The following is a 23,371-nucleotide window of genomic DNA, read 5'->3' on the forward strand; positions in this document are numbered from 1 at the left end:
TGTCCTCTTGAAGTCCATCACTAACCTCCTCACAGTACACGCAACAAGTTTTGTGTCATCCACAAATTTTGAAACTGTGGCCTGTACATCCAATTCTAGGGGTCCTAACACTGACCTCTGGGGAACCCCAGTATAGCCCCTTCTCCAGTCCAACAAAAAACAACTATTCTGTTTCTTGTCACTTAGACTATTTTTTTTTATCTGTGCTGCTACCGTCCTCAGTCCACAGGCTCTATTTAACTTTGGTCATAAGCCTGTTATGTTGCACTTTATGATAGGCCTTTTGAAAGTCCATGTACATCACATCAACTGCATTATCCTAATCAACCCTCTCTGTTATCTCATCAAAAAATTTGGAAATAAATAGCTAAAAAAACTCAAGTAAATTAGTTAAACATGATTCGCCCTTAAGGAATCTGTGCTGGCCTTCCTTAATTAATTCACATTTGTCCAGGTTTTGTCCTGCATTATTGGGCGGAATCGTCCCAGATCTGCACAAAGTGCAGTAGCGGAAAGGAAAAAATTGAAAGCATTTTTTCAAAGGAAGGGCCATGGTATTGTGTCTATTAAACACTTTCCTTTCACTCAAAAGATTAAGCTGAAAAGAATTACAACCTAAAGGATAAGTAAAGGCCAAGTAGCCTTCCTATTCTTTCAAAGAAAACAAATTACCCTGATATCTCTAACTTTTGAAGAAATATCGTAACTTCTACGTCAATGCGCCCACTGGCCGCAATGGCGGGTTTTCACGTTGTATCGTCCCATTTCCATCTCATTAATTATGTAGCCACAGGACACATACAGTCTCGTGGTGGGTGGCCTCCGATTTGCCCAACATGTCATTGTCTTCCTGCTTCCTCATATAGGGCACCATGTTTAAACTGCAGCCACACGCACGCTTCTCAATGCTTTCAGCCCAGGACCGCTCCGGTGAATCCTCGGCCCTAAAATGCCAAGAAGAGTGCAGCCCCCCTGATTCAGTGACGCATCCCTGGGTGCCTCCTGGATGCTGTGGAGGCCTGCTATGATGTCCTCTGCCCCAGCTGTGGCTGCAGGAGGCCCATAGTCTTATTACTCCAGCTTGGGAGGCGGTGGCAGAGGTGGTCAGTGCCAATGCTGCACACAAGAGGTCAGCCATCCAATGCAGAATACAGATGAATTAACTTATCCATGCTGTTAGGGTAAGACAACCATCTTATCACTCTAAACTCTCATACTCACAAGGCCATCATACATTCACTGGCATCTCACTCACTGCCAGCTCAAGGGACATCACCACTCACACTCTCTCACACATACCCTCACATCTCCATCTGGCCTCATCTCCTCTGGAGACTGCCTCCTCATCCCTCACCATCTTGAGGCCACTTGCACAGATCAACATGTGTCCCCCCACACACACCCTGATATACCCCACGCCTTCCCCAGTACAGCTCTCGTACTGCAGCCCCTTCCCTTGCCTGAGGTCACTTCTCCCCATTCCCCAAGCAAGCCCTAGCCCTGCAGCCATTGAAAAGCCAATCTCACCTTACGGCTGGACTGATAGGTAGAGACCCACCCGTGAGCCTCCCCCATTTAAGTGATGTGGTGCTGCCTGTGAAGCCTGGCCCTGATGACCGTGAGTGCTGCCCGAAGCAAGATAGGCAAACAAACCTCGGAGTCCTGAGCAAATTGCAGCTCGCCAGGTGCACGTCACTTGTGTGAAACATGTCGGTGTGCAATCACATTGATGTGTCCGGATAATCCAGCATGGGGGGCGGGGGGTGATTCCGGTGAGCAGGGCTTATAATGAGATGTTAAAGTATTGAAATTAGGTTCCTGACGTGCGGCAGTGGGAAACACAGCCCGCCATTGACGGGTGGAATGGGCGATCGCAAACTGGTTTCACAATGGCATGAAACCGATTTTCGATCTTCGTGCCATATTGTGTCATCCCCTCCTCTCTCCCCCCCACTGCCATGACACCCGACGCCAGTGGGGCTGAAAAGTTCCGGTCATTGTTTCTAAAAGTTACTCCACCATTGACGTAGAAATTACGATATTTCTTCAAAAGTTAGAGATATCAGGGTAATTTTTTGTCTTTGAAAGAAGAGGAAGGCTACTTGGCCTTTCCTTATCCTTTAGGTTGTAATTCTTTTTAGCTTAATCTTTTGAGTGAAAGGAAAGTGTTTAATAGACACAATACCATGGCCCTTCCTTTGAAAAAGTGCTTTCAAGTGGTTTTCTTCACACTTGGATTCTTTGATGCTTGAGACAGTTTAAAACAAGTGGGTTTAGTTAGGAAGCATTTCTGCTTAAATTCTCAGGATGGCAGTCTGAACATTAAATAAGATACAAAAAAATAAGTACAATCACAATCTTTTTAGTTGATGGAGAATTTGTTTCTCTGACTGAAAATGTACCTACCTTCCTGCTCTCCTCTTCCGTTTTGTCTCTTTGTCAATTATGCCTTGAACCATCCAACTTTCTGGAGAAGAGCAGGGGAGTGTTGTCCCTGGTGCCCTGGGCAACATTTATCCCTCAGTCAACATCACAAAAACAGATTTATGTGGTCATTATCACATTGCTGTTTGTTTGCTGTTGCACGCATTGGCTGCCAGATTCCCTATTTCAAGACAGTGACTACACTTCAAAAATGTACTCGTTGGCTGTAACGTGCTTTGAGACATCCATTGGTCGTGAAGAGAGCTATACAAATGCAAGTATTTCTTTTTTTTCTCAAACAATGCAGAATGAGTGTTTTGGCATGTGGGGAATGGCGAGTTTAAATATTGTTCCGCATCTGATGGGTTGAAAGTATGCCATGCGATGTTAACGCTAGACACTGCCAGCCATTTCATTGAGCCCTGGAGTGAAATCTGCACTTAAAGTTACTCTTGCCCTTGCATCATTTCAGAACTAAAATTTTATTAGTGATGTATGGAGGTTGGACTTTGGGATTATAAACTATGCAGCTCAATTTCATCTGAAGAACCTGAGTTGATTTGAAGTGTGTCACAGACATTTAGTTTAAAGACTCCTTTCCCCACTACAGCAGTACTTCATAGCCTAGTGTGGTAAAATAGGAGATTGTATGCCTTGCTACAAGCAATTAAGCAGAAGATATACTACTTGAAAATAAATATTTTTGATTTTAAATTGTATTTGGTATCGGAAGTCGTTCACCCACTGAGCACTGCCCACATGAGATGCTCTGACAGCTGCACAAGCAAAGATGAGGGGCAGGTTCAGAGGTCAAAGGGAAATTTGGTCACAAAATTCTGGCTTGCAGAACAGAAATTTCCTGCTAGAAATGAATGGCTCATTTAGCAGGATCCACAATGCCTCCAGCCCGCTCGTCTTGTCATCATTTCAGCGATGCTGGTCACCAAGAGTTTCAACTGCTTTGAATCAGCATATCAGAAACTGGTCTTTCGATGGCTCAATTTGCAAGGCCACGGCCCAGCCTGGTTCCAGGGAGGCCATATAAGGCAGGAAGGTTCCAGGTTAGAATAAAAACAAAAAGCTAAAAGCTACTGCGGATGCTGGAAATCCAAAACAAAATAAAAACAGAATTACCTGGAAAAACTCAGCAAGTCTGGCAGCATCGGCGGAGAAGAAATCAGTCAGATTCTGCTGAAGGGCCATGAGGGCTCGAAACGTTGACCGATTTCTTCTCCGCCGATGCTGCCAGACTTGCTGAGTTTTTCCAGGTAATTCTGTTTTTATTTTGTCCAGGTTAGAATGGTTGGCCTTCGCTGACCTCATTCCAAGCCCCTGTAAAGGATACTACAATTGGCTTTAGCGTCTCCGTGCTAGTGGGGTGGGAGGGAATAAATGGCCGTCCAGGGCCCCTGCTTCTGATCGCTATTCAGTGACTGCAGCTGGGAAGGGGTTAACATGTAAACATTGATCAAGGATGGAATCAGCCATCCTGCTGAGGATGACTAACATGCCAACATTCACTTATTGTGTTCCCATGAATAGTGGTCAAAGTGTGAGAGTTGGTGGCGGTCATTGAAGTACTGCACAAGGGGTAGGACCTTCCAGGCCAAGGGGCCAGAGGGAGGAAGAGAACATCACAACTCTTCATATAACTTCATGAAAAGCAATGAGAGACGCTCACAGGCGTCTATCACCACACATAATGGTCTCAGCAAGTTTCAGATATTACTGTAATTACTCACCTGTTCTGCAGGACAGCCAATTCCACTTTAAATATAGATTAATGCTGTCCTGGAGACATTTAATCAAAATTCTGCCAGTTCATTCTAGACAGTGGTGAACTGTGTCTGAGTTGGCAGCAGTTTAGATATCTCTAAGCATGTATCACTGCCATTGTGAGGCCTGAATCTCAAGTGAAGCAATAGCAGTGACTGTGGATGATCTCGGAATCGAAGCCGCTTGCTGTCCCTCCGAACTGTTTATTGTTGAAAATTGTCTCCAGTACCAGCAGGGTGCTTTTTTTCTGATGTTGGTCTCAGTTCATTACTTGAGTGGGGGAGGTGATGGTGGAGCGGTATTGTCGCTGGACTGGAGGGTAAAGCTCTGGGGACTTGGGTTCGAGTCCCGCCATGGCAGATGGTAGAATTTAAATTTAATAAAAATCTGGAATTAAAAGTCTAATGATGACTATGAAACCATTGTTGATTGTTGTAAAAAAAACCCAACTGTTTCACTAATGCTTTTTAGGGAAGGAAATCTGCTGTCCTTACCTTGTCTGGCCCATATGTGATTCCAGATCCACAGCAATGTAGTTGACTCTTAAATGCCCTCTGATATGGCCCAGCAAGCCACTCAGTTGTATCAAACTTCTACAAAGCCTCAAAAAAGGGATGAAACTGGACAGACCACGTGGCATCAACCTAGGCACTGGAAAGGACAAAGACAAACTGAGCCCTGTCGACCCTGCAAAGTCCTTTTGTGCCACACAAGTGCCAGGCAATGACCATCTCCAACAAGATAGAATTCTACCATCACCCCTTGACATTCAATGGCATTACCATCAGTGAATCTCCCACTATCAACATCCTGGGGGGGGCGGGGGTTACCATTGACCAGAAACTGAACTGGACTAGGCATATAAATACTGTGGCTACAAGAGCAGGTCAGAGGCTAGAAATCCTGCGACAAGTAACTCACCTCCTGACTCCCCAAAGCCTGTCCACCATCTACAAGGCACAAGTCAAGACTGTGATGGAATACTCCTCACTTACCTGGATGATGAGTGCAGCTCCCACAAGAAGTTTGACATCATCCAGGACAAAGCAGGCCATTGGTTGATTGGCACCACATCCATAGACATTCACTCCCTCCACCACTGATGCACAGTAGCAGCAGTGTGTACCACCTACAAGATGCACTGCAGGACTTCACCAAGGCTCCTTAGACAGCGCCTTCCAAACCTACGACCACTACCATCTAGAAGGACAAGGACAGCAGATAGATGGGAACACTGCCACCTGGTAGTGTCCCTCCAAGTCACTCACCATCCTGACTTGGAAATATATCGCCGTTCCTTCACTGTCACTGGGTTAGAATCCTGGAACTCCCTTCCTAACAGCACTGTGGGTGTACCTACACCACATGGACTGCAGCGGTTCAAGAAGGCAGCTCACCACCACCTTCTCATGGGCAACTAGGGACGGGCAATGAATGCAGGCCCAGCCAATGAAGCCCACATCCCCTGAATGAATGAGAAAAGAACAAAGGGGTAATGGAGTTCAACTTGCCAATGTAATCTCTTGCGGACAGTTGAAATCAGGTGCAGCAGTGTTTATTTTTTGTGAGTAGCGGAACACCCCTTATGTCCTCCCATGCAGCCCATCCCCTACCCACCCACCACTGCTTCAGGCAAGTGTCAGAGGTCACTGACGTGGTCCATCCAGAGACTGTTGGCTTCACAGATACTGGCAAGTCACAGCAGAGTGCTCCCAATGTCTCAGGAGAGACTGCTGTTCACTCAGCAGTTTTGTTGGAGGTTGCTTGCTTGATGGACGCCTGAGCGAAGCACTGTTATTAATGAATTATGACAGGCCTTGTACTCGGCAGGGCAGAAAGGTTTCAGTTCAGTGTTTTTAGGACACAACTTAATTGAAGATGCTCAGAATGGCAAAATAAAAGCTCTGGCGATGCTCGTTTTAAGTGCGTACAACTCGGAGAGGCTTTTCCATCTAGCCAAAGGGGCAGCGTTTAAAGCTATTATAATAGCTGAATAATTTTCCAGAGAATGATCTCTTCCAGCTGCCCCTAGTGCTGTTATTTGTCTATTATTCACCTTGGCCCTTGCCTTCCCACTGTAGTGCTGACCCGGCTCGTACTGCGATGCATGTGTAAGAAATAGGTTGATCGGTGCCGTCATCTCCAGGTTGATCGAGGGAAGGAGCGAGAGAGCTCCGTGTGGTGCTTACCGTCAGGCAGGGAGGATTAAAACCTGAACGCTTCTCAGTAGCTGCCCCCTGGAGACATGACAGGAATAGATGAGCAACAAACTCCATACAGCAGAGAAACAAACTTTCTTTGTCATTTTCTCCACGGATGTTAGTGGTGACAAGGCAATGGACTGTCAGCCCGGTGAGTTGCCGAGACGTTTTCCCAGTTGTCCTCCCTGTCCTCCCAACCATGGATCTCCGTGCCAACCGTGTAGATCTGCTTTATTGATGCTAGAAATTGCCTGTCATTCTAATGTCAGCGAGATGCTGTACTGCCGATTTCCATGCTGCACAAACTTCTGACTTTGATGCTTGTTTAATTTTAATTATTCCTTCCGAGCCTGTCAGTTTTGTGCGACTCAGCCCTCTTAACTTATACACACAAGCCACTTTGAGTGCTTTTTTTTTGCAGCCTTTTTCTTTTGATCTGCAGCATTTCTCCTGGCAGTGTTCTGTGTTTGTGCCGTTTCAAGAATAAACGGGACACTCCTACAGTCGGAATGGTGGATTAGGGTTGAAGTGTTTGTGCTCGTGTGTGTAAAATTGTGTGCCCATGCGTCCAGCGTGAGTCCCGACATTCACTGCTCTATCGGACGCGTAATTTCAATTTAATACCCCCAAGGCTGCCAGCAGCGCGAGTGGGTTAATTGCAATTATTATTTCAGCCCATGTTTACTAAGCTAAATTAGGAGAAGGCTAGACTCCTTTTAATTTGCATTGTGAGATTAGAATATTGCAAAAGCGAACCCAAGAAGCATCTGTAGGTGAAAATAATTCTTTATTTGCTTTTCCACAACAAATGACTGCAGTAAAAACACTATTGGCCCTGTTCTTTGGACTTAGTTGCAAAATGGGGATCTCAAAGGTTTCAATTTTCAGGGAAGAAAAATCTACAACAAAAACAAAAATACCTGGAAAAACTCAGCAGGTCTGGCAGCATCTGTGGAAGGGAGCACAGCTAACGTTTCGAGTCCACATGACTCTTCAACAGAACAGAAAAAGAGTCATGCGGACTCGAAACGTCAACTGTGCTCCCTTCCACAGATGCTGCCAGACCTGCTGAGTTTTTCCAGGTATTTTTGTTTTTGTTTTCGATTTCCAGCATCCGCAGTTTTTTGCTTTTATCTTAGTGAGAAAGATCTATTTTGGAATCAGGGCTTCTCCTACATTTAATTTCAGGGCCTCTCTCTCCATCTATCCATCTATCTATCTATCTCTTTCTCACTCTCAGTTTTATAAAGTGCCTTGAAATAAGCTTTCGCTTATTTCAGTCCTAGACTTTGGCCAGGATTTTATGGCCCGTCCCGCCCGGCGGGATATTACGAACTGAACGGAGGTTTAAATGGCTCGCCGTATCCGCCAGAGGGAGACACGCCATGGCGGGGCAGTAAAATTCTGGCCTTCGTGTTGTTAATTGGCACATTCCCACAGCAGTATGGACGCTGCTCTCCCTTGTTTTGTCTTTTAAGTGAGTAGCTTTCCTCTTTTTCACCAGTAGAGCTGGAGCTTATTGGGCCACTACTTTTCCAAAAGAAGTAAGTGATGCTGTGAGCTATTTATGGCCTGTCGTAAACAGTCACTTTGAGGATGGCATTGAAAAGAGATTGAACGCAGTTTAAGATGTTGGAATGTGGAATGATCGATTAACTCAGAGACCAGTTAAATCGGCATAAGATAGGGGCAAGTGTGAAAACCACTAACTCTGGTAAATAAGTAAAATGACTCTTTTCCTCAATTATTTAAAAGTTATGATGGTCTAAAAGGAGGGAGAAAAATGGTATCTTTGTCCATGTTTCTCAGCTGGTTTTTTGAGTACTGAGCTTTCCACAACATTTTAAGTTGATCCTGGAGTATCTCGTAACTTAAACCCTTGAAAGAACAGTCATTAGTTTAGTTATTCTGTAGTACCTGAGATATCATTCCCCATACTCTGTGCTTTGGAACACAAGCAGTTAAGAAATGCACTGAGTGCAGAGCGACTCCCACAGCTACCTCGACTACAGCTCCTCACACCCCGCTTCTTGTAAAGACTCCATCCCATTCTCTCAGTTCCTTCGCCTCCGTCGCATCTGTTCTGATGACGCTACCTTCAAAGACAGCTCCTCTGACATGTCCTCCTTCTTCCTTAACCGAGGTTTTCCATCCACGGTCGTTGACAGGGTCCTCAACCGTGTCCGGCCCAGATCCCGCGCATCCTCCCTCACGCCTTCTCCTCCTTCCCAGAAACATGATAGGGTCCCCCTTGTCCTCACTTATCACCCCACCAGCCTCCGCATTCAAAGGATCATCCTCCGCCATTTCCACCAACTCCAGCATGATGCCACCACCAAACACATCTTCCCTTCACCCCCCCTGACGGCATTCCGTAGGGATCGTTCCCTCCGGGACACCCTGGTCCACTCCTCCATCACCCCCTACTCCTCAACCCCCACTTATGGCACCTCCCCATGCCCACGCAGAAGATGCAACACCTGCCCCTTCACTTCCTCTCTCCTCACCGTCCAAGGGCCCAAACACTCCTTTCAAGTGAAGCAGCATTTCACTTGCATTTCCCCTAACTTAGTCTACTGCATTCGTTGCTCCCAATGCGGTCTCCTCTACATTGGAGAGACCAAACGCAAACTGGGCGACCGTTTTGCGGAACACCTGCGGTCTGTCCGCAAGAAAGACCCAAACCTCCCTGTCGCTTGCCATTTTAACACTCCACCCTGTTCTCTTGCCCACATGTCTGTCCTTGGCTTGCTGCATTGTTCCAGTGAAGCCCAACGCAAACTGGAGGAACAGCACCTCATCTTCCGACTAGGCACTTTACAGCCTTCTGGGCTGAATATTGAATTCAACAACTTTAGATCTTAAACTCCCCCTCCCCCCATCCCCACCCCGTTTCTTCCCCCCCCACCCCCCGCTTTTTTTTCAATAATTTATATAGATTCTTCTTTCCCCACCTATTTCCATTATTTTTAAATCTAAAACTAAAACCTTGTTAGCCTTTCCACCCCACCCCCACTAGAGCTGTACTTTGAATATCCTGTCCTCCATTCTTAATTAGCACTTTTCTCAGACAAAACACCTCTTTGACCCTTTTGTCTGTGACATCTTTTGATTATCTGCTCATCTCCACAATCACCACACCCTCAATGTCTCTCTCTACCCCCACCACCACCACCACCACCTTAAACCAATTTATATTTCTCCCTTCTTCTAACTATGCTTCAGTTCTGCCGAAGGGCCATGAAGGCTCGAAACGTTAACTGATTTCTTCTCCGCCGATGCTGCCAGACCTGCTGAGTTTTTCCAGGTAATTCTGTTTTTGTTTTGGATTTCCAGCATCCGCAGTAGCTTTCAGCTGGAAAACCATGTTGGCTGCATTCGGTTTGTCTGCCCAGACCTTTTGTGTGTTCACTGCCCCTTGAGTACCTGGGGCATAGGTCAAGCAAGCAGGTAAAAGCTCAAACCAAAACAAAAAATGCTGGAAAAACTCAGCAGGTCTGACAGCATCTGTGGAGAGAAAGACGGAGTTAATGTTTCGAGTCCATATGACTCTTCTTCAGAGCCGGACTCGAAACATTAACTCCGTCTTTCTCTCCACAGATGCTGTCAGATCTGCTGAGTTTTTCCATCATTTTTTGTTTTTGTTTCAGATTTCCAGCATCCTCAGTATTTTGCCTTTATCTTCGTTAAAAGCTCAATTCTGATCATGAAAGAAGCTAGGAAGTATATGACATTGTGGTGTCAGAGGGTGGCACTGAACCCAGAGGGGTACCCATTAGATATAATCAGTGGTGATCTGCAAACCTATCCACCTTGGCCCAAAGCGATGCCACGATTGAATGGGATCTAATTACATGAATCACATTTTAGTACATTGGCAGGTAAATCAGGAGATCTTGTGGTGCAGTGGTAGCATCCCTACCTCTGTGCCAGAAGCTCTGGGTTCAAGTCCCACTTCAGGACTTGATGGCCATGAAAGGTGCATTCATAACATGGCCAAACAGGTTGATTATCAGCCTGTAATTCCTTCCAGTACGCCTGATGGCAGGCAATAAGAGCGGGAGAGTTTCCTGGTCAGCCATACTGCAGAAGGCAATGGCAAACCACTGCAGTACTTTACAAAAACAAAAATACCTGGAAAAACTCAGCAGGGCTGACAGCATCTGCGGAGAGGAACACAGTTAATGTTTTGAGTCCGTATGACTCTTCAACAGAACTTCTTCAACTGCAGTACTTTGCCAGGCATAATCATGGACTATCCAATGGGAGTCCATGGTTGCCAACGCCCTCTTAGGGCATGGCACCTGGAGGAGGCAGCTAAATGTTGTGTTGTCCTCAACACTCCATTTGTAGCTATGTGACATGGAGATGTGTTGCTCCATGTCAGGAGAATTAAAACACTGTGTTTTTAAGAAGTGGATATAAGGCGAGGGATATAAATGAAAGGAAACATATGTCTCTCATAAACAAGCCCTTTCTGGTTTGAAATTGAATTTGAGTACTTATAAATGAAGTGGAATGAAATCAATATTTTACGCTGTTGTCCATCGTGGTTGGAAATCATAGCAACTTCTGACCTGCTTCTTGGTGTATGTATAACTGAGGGAGACTGGAGTTTGTGAGATCAATCTTGTCAGTGTGGGTTAGTGTCCAGAAGCTTTAAACAAGGACAGGGTTGAACATGAGTTTAATTATAATTTTTTTTTTTGATAAGTAACTAAAAATGGCGTTTTTTAAAGCTGCCTTTTATAATGCAGCTTTTAACCTGTCGTGGTACCCTCCCTTTAGCAGCATGTTCATGCTGTTCAGTTCAGGCCACTTTTCACCCAAGGTAGAGTGCATGTGAGACTGAGCTTGCCTTACGTTGAAGCAAATTTTGTCGTTTAACTGGCTGAGCCAATCCCCAGGTGTGACTGCTGAAAGGATCTCCAGACTCTGATAAATGGTATAATTATTTCCCTGCTAAAAGCTTTGGAATAACACTATTGAACAAGCCCTACTGGTTGCTCTGAGGAACCGCTTCAACATGGCACATTTAAAAACGTTAATATTTTTATTTTGAACCTCGTTAGAATTTGCTGCGAGTGTGACCCTTTAAATCTCAGACACGCACATGTAGAAAATCTTGTCACCATTCGCTAACAGGGCACAAACTGCTGTAATAACATGACACGGGGCATTCATGGTGTCACTTGGAAGTGAACAGGTTATAAGAGAAACAAAAACAAAAATTGCTGGAAAAGCTCAGCAGGTCTGACAGCATCTGCGGAGAGAAAGATAGGGTTGACGTTTCAAGTCCGTATGACTCTTCATCAGAACTCTTCATCATTGAATTCTGATGAAGAGTCGTACGGACTCGAAACGTTAACTCTGTCTTTCTCTCCGCAGATGCTGTCAGACCTGCTGAGTTTTTCCAGCAATTTTTGTTTTTGTTTCAGATTTCCAGCATCCGCAGTATTTTGCTTTTATCTTAGGTTATGAGAGAATCCTGAAATTCCAAAATTTCCAGCGTTGAGAAATCTCCCTGGAATACTGTGTGCTGTGGGATGAGGACCCGGGTATCAGGAATTTAGGTGCACGTATTCCACAGTTTTTGTCCGCTCATTTTAATTGGAGGCACCGGTGCTTCCAAATCTCGGACCATGAATACAAGATAATTACTAATAATTCCAAAAGGGAAATCAGAAGGAATTTATTCACTGAGAGTGGTTGAAATGTGGAACTTGCTACCACAGGCAGTGTTTGAGGTGTATGTAACCTGTTTGGGGTGCACCATCTCTGCCACCAGCCTGTGTTATATTGCTGGGTGACCATCAACAGTACAGTAATCAAAAGACACTACTTCCCTCCTTTTGCAGCTTAGATGCTTTCAAAAGGAACCTGGACAATAGAAAGATAAAAAGGCTGAGAAGAGGCAGGGGGAATGGGAGGAAACCATTCTGGAGTTTAATCACCAGCGGGCCAAATAGCACGTTTCTGTGCTCTATACTCTATGTCTAATTCTATGTAATCTGTTTTGCGGGAGATGACCATCAACCCCCGTTACATGGCGAGTTGACCATCAATGGTGATGGCAATAAGCCCGCAGCAGGAGAGTCTTGAGGCACTTCATGATGTTTACACATCGTACAGTACATCCCTTTTGAAACTATAAATAAAACGAAGATGTGTGTCTGATTAAACCACTGGGGAAAAGCTTGCACTGCAGAAGGTTGCATTCCAAAAAGAAAAGAATTCCCAAGTGAGCGGGATGGAGACTTGTACATGGAAGGTTTCTGTAAATTCGAATCTCTCTGTACAACTCCTTGCGAGGCATCCCTTCCCCTTTAAGGACGCTGCCTTATCTGGTGAGGCTGAGGAGTTAACCGTGCGAAGGTATGAAACATTGAGTCAGAGACATTTACAATTACAGATTTGAATAATGTTCAGTGCTGGGCAGGTCACGTGTTCATACCGAGTCTTCCTAGATGATGGGGAAAAAAAAACACCCAGTTTTACAATTCAAGCCTCAAAGCTGATGGCAGTAACTTGAAGTAATCACATCAGAAATGTATCCCGCTTTCAAATGTGCAATTTTAAGTGAATTTTCAAATCGTCTATTGTACTTACACAATAAATAAGGCCAGTGACAACACTGCATAATTTACCTTGATTTGAAAAATATTATTTTCCATGCATCAGTGCTTCACAACTTCTTATATTGTTAATCAGATAATGTTGTGACACCCAGGTTTATCTCCATCATCATAATCTGTCTATGTCCTCTTGCGGTACAGAGATATTTTCCCTCCTTTTGCACACAATCTCTTTTTCCTTTTACAGACTCTCTCCCTCCTTTCGCACACTCTCTCCCTCCTTTCGCACACTCTCTCCCTCCTTTCACACACTCTCTCCCTCCTTTCGCACACTCTCTCCATCCTCTCGCACACTCTCTCCCTCCTTTTACACACTCTCTCTTTTACAGACATTCTCTCCCTCCTTTTACACACACTCCCTCCCTCATTTTAAGCACCTTCTCTCTGTCCTTTTAAGCACGTTCTCTCTGTCCTTTTAAACACGTGTTCTCTGTCCTCTTGCACACTTTCTCCCTCTTTTTAAACACTCTCTCCCTTTTAAACATACTCTCTCCCTCCTTTTACATACACTTTTCCCATCATTTTACACATTCTCCTTTTACACACTCTCTCCTTTCATACACTCTTTCTTCCTCCTTTTATACACACTCTCTCCTTTTATACACATACCCACTCCTTTTGCAGGCGCACTTTCCCTCCTTTTACACACACACTCTTCTGTCCTTACCTGGTCTGGCCTACATGTGACTCCAGACCCACAGCAATGCGCTTGACTCTTAAATGCCCTCTGAACAAGGGCAGTTAGGGATGGGCAATAAATGTTGTGCTAACCAGCAACGTCCACACCCCATGAATGAAGAAAAAAAAACTCTCTCCTTTTGCACACTCTCTTGCAGCTTTTACAGATGCTCTACCTCCTTTTACACACACACTCTCTCTCTCTCCTTTTGCACACAGTCTCTCCATCCTTTCACATACCCCCCCCCCCGCCCTCCTTTTAAACATGCTCCCCCTCCTTTTACACACACACACACTTTCTACCCCCTTTTACAGGTGCCCCCTCCTCCTTCCCACAAATGCTTACTCTCTCGTTTTAAAGGTGCCCTCTCCCTTTTACGGAAAAGCACTCTCAATCCTGCTGACAGGCCCATCAAGTGCAGGTGGGGGATCACAGCCTGTACACGTGCAGGCTCAGAATAAGAAATTAAGTGCTGAGTCACCTCAGCATTATTTGTGTCAAAATGTTGTTAAATTGAAGTAGACTCACGAAGTATTCAGCACGAAGAGATTAGGCCCTTCGTTTTACTGTGTGGCCTTAAGTGTTTCATTATTGCAAACTAATGCCAGACAAATTGCTTTATTTTTGAGACAGACTGTTATTGTCGTGCTCTTTCTTTCCTCAATCAATTTTAGAATCCTGCAGTTGGAACAAAACCCTATTTTGGTAATTAACCAAATCTGGATTAATTGAAGGAGAATATCATTTTATCTCAGGCCTCTTTTGTCTGTTGAATTCCATATGGGAAGAAGTAATTATTATAGCTTGAGCTAGCATTTACTACAACAAAGGGCATAAGAATGATCCTGGATTGACTGCTGTAATTCTGCACGCTAATTGTGGATGTGAAATGACAGCTCGGGTTATGCGATGAAATGGCAGTAAATTTTCCAGCTGAATATATTTCTATTAAAAGCTGCTGTCGGGGACAGTAACTGTTTCGTAGTACGAAGTGCTAAACAAAAAACACTTTCTGCAAAGGAAGTACTTCCTAAAAATGAGAATGGCAGATGATTATGGCAAATGATTTGTTACCACTGCCATCTGTTCTGAAAGCAGAATGTTCACCGCCTCTCAATGTAACACTGCAGGATACAAGCAAAAATCTCAGCAACTACTCGGGATGGGGGGGGTGGTGGCAACTAGGGGCGGGTAATAAATGCAGCCGTGCCAGCTTCACCCACGGCCCGATAGCAAATTTTTAGGAAAAGGTGTGGAAATTCACAGGATACTGCACCACGACACATCACTCGCCTTGCCGACAATCTCACCAGCTGGATTTTGTTTTAACTCTTCCCTTTCTAGCAGTTACTTGAATATCTAAAGCAGCAGTTGCAATCTTCAGCCTTTGCATGATGTGTCTGGCTTAGCTATGGTCGTTGACGGGGTTAGGGCGCTGCAGGAGAGTACTACAGTTAGCCCTGATGCAGGGTAGGCTGATGGTAGGGTAGTGGCTGCGGATGGGCATTAGTCGCAGTTTCCAGGCCTAATCATTATCCATTGACCTGCACTGTGAAGTGCCCTTACCTGGCCAGAACCACATTCACTGTGATTCTGCCTTCTGCTGTTGAGTTGCACGCCAACATTGAAAGCCCCGATTTTTAACCCCACCTCCCCAGTGGAAACAGCATGTTAAAATAGCAGCCGGGCACAGTCTGTTTCGCTTATCGTGGCACCCCTGCGTGCACAATTTTTACATCCCAGGTTTTTAGGAGCATGGATTATGAGGGCCTCAGAATTGTCAGGCCCTGACTTAATTTTGACTATGCAATACCTGTGGTCTCTGCCTGCCAAAGGTAGTCGCCTGCAGCAACAGGGTCAAGAGGCTCAGGTGAGAATTCAGTTTGATCATTGTGGTAAGGTTTCTTGTGGCCTAAGAGCAGCAGGAGCACTCCTCCTTCTGACCCAACAGGAAAACCCTGGGCCTCCTCTGCCCTGGCCTTAAGTCCCACTCCCCTGGACTGCCTGGACCTCCTTGTTGACTTGCCCTTAACTAAGACCATTTCCATGGTCACTGACAGCATCATGCTCCCGCCGCATTGCTCCCAATCATCAGCATCAGCTTCATTTCCTGCAAACTTCAGGCAGGAGACAGCTCAAAGCACTTCAAGTGCGGCCCACCCAGGAGTTAAAATTGCCGAACCCTGAACTCTCCATGGCCTGGTCCATGCCCTGAGTTAAAATCAAGGCTCCAGTCTCTTCCGACACATTTTTTAAAAAAAAAGTCACCTGGCCAAGCTGCCAGAACAACACCTGCCACTGGTGGCATCCATTCCCTTGCAGGTACTCAGAGGCAATTGGGGATCCAGAAATCAGAGTTGGTTTTAGCCACTTCCAGATGGAGCTACGTGTCACAAACATGACAAATCCACAGTTTAACATCACCGAGTGAGGTGACGTAATAATTCGTCACAAGTCAAACTCAGAACCATTATTTCTCTAAAGAAATAGAGAACGTTTTACTTTGTCAATAAAACCCCCACTGAACCCACTGTCCATTTTGGATTAAAATGATCATCCCCTTTAGACCTCTGTTGTTTTAGGAAAAGTAGCTGATGAAGGGCTTGCCAGATGGGACAAAGCCAACTTTTTCACTTTAGGTTTAAAGGGCAGTCATTGAGCCCTCTTGACTTGTGGATATGTGGGTAGTGTTGTTTTAGCTTGAATTGCACTATTCTGTATCTACAATTTTTCTTTGAATTTTTTTTTTATGAAGCTGAGAATGGATTGCACTTGGTGTGAAAATACTAAACGGGCAGGTTAAAGGGGAGTGACAGGCTTGGAATTAGTGTTCATCCGTACTGACTGCTGGTTACTCAAGGGACAAGATCCCATTTTGCATGGCCTTAAATCAAATCTGTCATCATCCTTTTTTTCTAACCCTTGCCGTCTTTATTCGTACATCGCAGCTTCTGTCGTTTTAGCTTCGATGCAGCTTTCCAATGTGGCAAATTTCTACAGTTGTCATCTCGGGTTAAATGTTACTTCTAATTTAAATGTTTTGAATATCTGGACAGCGTGACAGAGAGAAGTGTGCAGACACTGGGCCCTGAAAGGGTTATCTGCAGCCAAACATGGCTGGAACAGCTGCCGTGCTCTAACACCATACGTGCAAGGTGGGGATGGGGCAACTATTTAAAAGACATTTATAGAATTGCGAGTAAGAACTTGCTTTTCAGTAAGAGTGTCACATCCATGCAGCCTATAGTAGTATAAGCACCGGAACGCTTTTGACAGAGACAGTAATTGTTGGTTGGTAATACTCTATTGATTTTCACTACTTAGTCTTGACACAAAGACGTGAGCAGGCCAAAGCTGCCCACTGGCAGCCACAGGAATACTTCAAAGCACTGGGCTCTGAAACCATGCATTGAAGGTTCGCTCCGTGCTAATACAGCATCAGAATGCCTTCTCCCATCTGAGGTGTTCCCACTGTCAGCTGCGTTCCTTATGAATAACTCAAGCCAGCAAAGGGAACCAACTGCACCATATCGCCACAGGCAGGCAGGACTGTGAGTCTGTTGCTGGATTATGGGGATATTTGCTGTTAGATATTTGCATGGGGTTATCCCTCTGTGTTTGCCGTCTTCAGCAATCAGATCTCTGCATTTGGCATCAGAACTGCACGATGCATGGGGACCAAACTCCATAGATTAATGTATAAGAGGCAGGCAGAACAGCTCACAGAAATCTCCTGAACTAGGAGCAAATAGCACAGTAAAAGAAAAGCAGCTTAGGCACAAAAGCAAGTCTTCCACTAGCCTGAGCTTGACCATGTCCAGACAGGCCATAGAAAATGTGTCTCTTTCTGTGTTCATTAGAAGCTATGCACTGTTATTGAAGCTAGCTAATGTACATAATAGTTTAAATCGTTGTACTTTGGAAACTAAAAGCAACTTGTAAAAAGGATTAGCATGCAGAAAGCAACTATCCTGTTCAACTTTTTATTTTACTCTATGAAACACAAGAGGATTGCAGCAAATTGATTTCTTTGTCTATTCATTTTGCTTTTGAATGTCTCACTTGTGCATCTTTTTTTTTATATATATGCTTTGTCGTTACCATCACACGTCAAAACCCTCATTTTGTCTCTCCTCAGGTCCTCCCATGCCATCCTCCTCCTCCTCGTCCAGTCCATCAGCCATTGAGCAGTCTGGTTCCCCAATTTCATCGCCCAATGCCAATGGCAACCAAAGACGGCTGCTTGGCAACAGCAGCACGCAGCCGGTTCATGACTCTGACACAGATGATGAGGAATACAATGCAAATTCATATCTAGCTCAGGCCAGTTCAGGCACAGTCTGTGTGGCCAGTAATGGTAAGAAATTGCCTGCATCTGTCAACTCCTCCTGCTTCTTGGCACTTTCTATCTTCTGAGCAATTCTTTCAGCTGGAAGAGGTTTGGGAGGACTGGTCTACGTGACAATTTACCTCCCAGCCACTTGCTAAACCGTTCTTCTCTGCATTTACTCCTAACAAGAAGCTTTATTGCACGTCAAGCCTCTTCCCTTTGTCCTTGTTGTCACTTAATCCATTAAGGGCTGCGTCAAGTATTAACCCCGTTTGGTTAAAGCACATTCAGATCCGGGTTGCAGACAAGCCAACTCACCCACTTGGCTTGCTATTTAACTGAGGATTGCCATCGCCAGATACAGTGGGCGCAGAAGTGGGAATTCTCCAGCATGATAAAGAAATTTCGATAACTTTTCCGTCAGTGGGCGGTGTTGGGAACACATGCAGAGATTGCTCAATCGGAGCCTTGTACCTAAGCAGCAGGCCTGTTGGCTGTTGGCCAGCCATTGCAGTTAAACAAGGTGCTTCAAAAATCAAGAAGTTCTTACCCAACTATTGGCTTGCTGTTTGGGGAAACAAAGCACTGAGGCGTACTTTCATATGGCGCTGTAGGATGTATTCGATCTGAATGAAGCATGCACTAATAACACCAGTCAGGGCTCTCTTGGTTGTTTTCTCATTCTTTGCAATCTAATTTTCTTCTGGGAATGCCGTGATTACATATTTTAGTGCATGATTATTTTGTTTAACCACAGCACTGGGAGCCTGGCGAGATTTTAGTTCTTGTTTTTTTTTCCGTCGCTTAGAAAGAAAAAGACTCAACAATAAATAATAAGAAGCTTTGTGCTTTTCTTCAGGTTTTTGCTCACTACCAGGTGATGTTTCAATGCTTTGATTGTACATTTGGGTTGGCTCACTTTGCCATTAGATTTCAGATATGATGTACATACTTTGTTGGTGTTGTCTAAGGGTGTGCTGTTTAGTTTCAGCAACAGCCAGTTTAAAATATAAAATCACTGTAAGAAACCTAAGACTGAAAAAATACAATCACTGACTGGCACTGTTGTGGTTTCTGAATGTATGCACTGGAACCTTGCATGTCCCTTTTATCCTCCTTTTTTTATCCTTTCTTTCTTAATGTGTGATCTTGTAAAACATTGACTTTAGAGATTAATACTTGCAAACCAGAAATTCCTTCATGCACAGAGGTATCAATTAGAGTATAGGGTTATCATTAAAAACTGGTGATAGTCAAGCATGCCTCTCATCATACAGACGGAAAGAAATAACTTCCATTTATAAAGTATCTTTCATGCTCTCAGGATTTTTCAAAGCGCTTTTACAGTTCGTTAAGCACAGTCAGTACTTAATGTAGAGCAATGCAACTGCCTCGTTTTGCTCTGTCGGACAGATATTGGTCAGGGCATCAGGAGAACTTCCCTGTGCTGCTTTGAATAGTGCCATGGCATCTTTTACGTCCACCTGAGAGAGCAGACAGGGCCTCGTGCTAACGGCTCAACCAAAAGACAGCTTAATCCAAAAGATGGCACCTCGGACACTGAAGCATTCTCTCGGTACAGTCAACCTAGACTACGTGCTCATGTTCCTGGAGTGGGACTTGAACGCACAATCCCCAACTTGGAGGCAAGCGTGCTGCCATGAAGCAAAGGCTGACAATTTGGCAATGTAACAAGAATGTCTGTTTGAGAGCTTTATCCTTCGGACTGAGTTTAGAATATGCTCCAAGTGGTAAGTTATAGAATTCTAACATCAAAACTTTGAAAGAAAAAGTCAGTCGAAATTTTAAAAAGGCAGGTCTTCTGTTCTGCATGATAGGTGACACCATGGTAGATGGGCACAAGGGGCAGAAATTGTGGTCAGCAGATCGCCACCGATTGTGCGTCATAGGTTGGCCATTTAGGCTGCCCTTAAGTGCTCCCACAAAAAATGGGAAAGAATTGTTTCAAGCTATACTGCGGTATAACGGAATGGAATTGAACACAATTTCTCATTGTTCTCATTGATAATGTGTTATACACTCACATCATCCAAATAAAACAGACTGAGGGTCTCAAGGTAAGCTTGGGGTGACAGGAAGACAGAGTTTAATGGGGAAGCAGCTGTATTTTTTACTTTTGAGCATTTATAAAAGTGAACTTCAACGTTGGGTTTATGAGAACACAATTTGGGCAAATTGTTTGTTTTTGAAAGTATTTGCCCCAGATTTTCAGCTACAAGATTTTTCATTGCTACAATGAAAAAACCTGGACTTGGAAATTCCTTCTGACATTTCTCTGCTTTCGTGTCGTTTCACAGAGGAAGACACTGAAATAGAGTTGTGCGCCAGGTTTGTTTGCACCAAGTCTTAGCCATATCTGCAGTCTCAGGCACACTTGGGAAAAACTGCCTCTACAGGCTTGATTCACAATGGAGGCTGCCTACTTCAATCTGCTTTGCAATCCGCCTCCTCTGCAGGAGCGGTACCTGTCAGGGCGAGGTCACTGCAGTGGTGAACTCTGGCCTCTGGCTTATTCCAAGCTCTCTCAAAATATCAACCGCATCACTTTCCTCCTGAAAATCCACCAGCAGGCCGAGAAAACAAGGCCGTTTATCCACCATTCAGGACCCTCCAAGGGATCCGCTGGATCGTGTGCTTCCCCCCTCCCTACACTATCTAGAATTCCGTGAACCGCAGGTAATTCCCCTTCCATATCCTAGCGATCACTGACCAACAACACAGGATCAAGCAGGTCAGTGCCTGATTGCTTTGCTGTCCCCAGGTCAAAATCCTGGAGCTCATTTCCTAACAGCACCATGGGTGTGCTTACACCACATGGACTACAGCAGTCCAAGATGGTGGCTCACCACCACCTTCTCAACAAGGGCAATTAGGGATGGATAACTAATGCTGGCCTTGCCACGGGATGCTGGCCATCCCGTGAAAGAATTTAAAATGAGATTATCAGGTCACATTTCAGGGTGCTCTGAATTTAAGATAAGCTAGTCTGCCAAGGCTATTTGGAGGACACATTAAGTAGCAAGAGTGGTCTGTTGGAGACCATGGCTGCCCTTTTCAGCTCTGGCTAACGGTATCATTGACCAACTACTTGAGGCAATTTGGAACTGACAGGTCTTGGTCTCCTTGAGGGACTGTGCCCTGGCCACTGACCAATATTGACAGATGGGACTCTGGGAAAAGGCCACGGTGGGGTTGGCACTGGCTCTCAAGCCAGTGGATGAGCTCACCACCGGGATGAGTAAATTTCACCAAACTCTTCAAACTTTCATCAGAACATTTTTTTGGGGAGGGGCGGGGGACAATCCTGTTTATGGATTTTGGGAAGGAGGCAGAAGCGGGATGTTCAGGGTTGGGAGACTATGAGGTTGTTGGCCATGGAGGGAAGACCTCTGGAGGACAGTCATTGGATACAATGGCTTGATGTTCGGTAGTGGGCTTGTGATTCAGGAAACAAGTGGAACAGTCAGAGAGTTGATATTTGGCCTCGGCTGGATGGAGGCCAGTATGCAAGGCAAGAACAGTGCCATCATTGTCAACAGGTGTGATAACAATGTTAGAGTTGGATCTGAGAGAGCAGAGTGCTGCCACTTCAGAGGGATGCAGGTTGGAGTGAGTGAGGGGAGCAGTGAAATTGAGATGGCCGATATCACACTGACTGTTCTCAATGACAGGATCGAGGGAGAATAAAGGCCAGAGGGAAGGATCCAGGTGGATGGAGAATAATGGAGATGGGTAAAAGGGTCCGCTGAGCAGGGGGGAAGACTCCTGTCCAAAGAAGCGGGCGCAAGAGACTGAGGCAATAGAAGAAAAGCTCAACTTCTTCCAAGCTTGAAATTCATTGAAATGGGGGTGTAAGGGGATGAAATTGAGGCCTTTGCTGAGGAGAGATCATTCAGAATCAGAGAGGGGAAGATCAGAGAATGTTGTGAATACATGACTAAAAGTGAGATTCGAAGAAGGGGTAGGGTCAGAGGGAAAGATCTGGAGGTGTGTTGGTACCCATGTGTTGTTGAAGCTTGCAACCCTTTACACCTGAAAGGAAGATAAAATTTTGTTAGTGGATGAGATGGAACTGTGGACCTGGACAGTTCTGAGATGGAATGAGTTGGTTATACCCTCAACAAAGTCCCCTGGTTCTACTTTTTGACTCACCTTGAAATAATACTTTGAATTAACGTTATCCACCTGGAGGAGATTTAATATTTTAAAAGTACCACAACAAGATCCCATTAGCCCCTTTAACCATCTTCTTTCTAAACAATGGAGATTAAGTGTCTGTGTTCTTTACTCATGGCTCACCTCCTTTAGAATCAGCTGAATTTGAACCGTTCCCAATTCATGAGGAATGAATTTTTTTTGTTGTGTATGGTGAGAGTTGGGCACCTTGTGACCTTGCCAGTGCATTATGAAATTATAGCAAGGTCAACATAGACCTGTACTGTACTACTTTGGTGATATATTTCAGCATTTTATTAGCATTATTAATCATATTGTTGAGATTGAAAGTGCTGTATCTCTGGTTATTCCCTTTCTAATTTCCCTGTGCTAATTCAGTACTGATTACTGTCTACATAAGTTTTAAAATTTTGCAACTTTTGTGCAATTGCTTTACGTTTTACAATTTGAACTTCAATTTGCCACTTGACCAGTTGCATAAATGATCCAAAACCTTCAGCATATGTTATGCTGCCTCCTCTGTCTCTGCTAGTTTTCCTGTTCTAATATTGTCAGGAAATCAGGCAAGCAACATTTACTTTTGGTATCCAGCTCATTAATGTAGATTGGAATCAAAAAAATCTAAGCACCAATTCCACAATCAACTCCCCACTGCACTCTGACCTTTCACCTGTCATGAGTGCTCTGTTTCCCACTTTTGTACCAATTTCCTCTCTTGCCTCATATTCTACCAAACTCTTAGCAATCCCATGTTATAGACTGGATTCTATGGATGAAGAAGACAGTTTTTTCTCAAAAATATACTTTATTCATAACATAATGGTTCAAATTTGACAATGCATGAAGCGCAATTCGGATCAGATTCTTCCAATTGAGTGCATAAAGCGTCTCTCATACACTTGCCATTACAGGTTATATTTACAATGTACATTTGCATTTTATGTCAAACGTCCCCTGGTGCATAGAGCCCAAAGGGCTTCACATGGCTTCCAGCCCCTCAATATCCAATGGCAGGAGGGGCTTAGACACTGGCCTTACCCCATTGAGCCTTCCTAGTGGCCGCCCCAAGCTTTAGCGCGCCCCTCAGCACGTAGTCCTGGACCTTGGAATGTGCCAGTCTGCAGCACTT

General features: G+C 44.7%; 1 protein-coding gene across 4 annotated transcripts in view; it reads left to right on the forward strand.

Annotated features, from left to right (window-relative positions):
* The window catches only part of tenm3 (teneurin transmembrane protein 3), a 1,130,593-nt gene that overhangs the window by 803,952 nt on the left and 303,270 nt on the right, over window positions 1–23,371 (forward strand). For all 4 annotated transcript variants that reach the window (XM_078561809.1, XM_078561821.1, XM_078561828.1 and 1 more), the window contains one exon: window positions 17,854–18,072. In XM_078561809.1, the coding sequence (XP_078417935.1) occupies window positions 17,854–18,072 (219 nt within the window). The remainder of the gene's footprint in view (window positions 1–17,853; window positions 18,073–23,371) is intronic.

The sequence above is a fragment of the Cetorhinus maximus genome, chromosome 2, assembly GCF_964194155.1.
Source record: "Cetorhinus maximus chromosome 2, sCetMax3.hap1.1, whole genome shotgun sequence".
Lineage (NCBI taxonomy): Eukaryota > Metazoa > Chordata > Chondrichthyes > Lamniformes > Cetorhinidae > Cetorhinus > Cetorhinus maximus.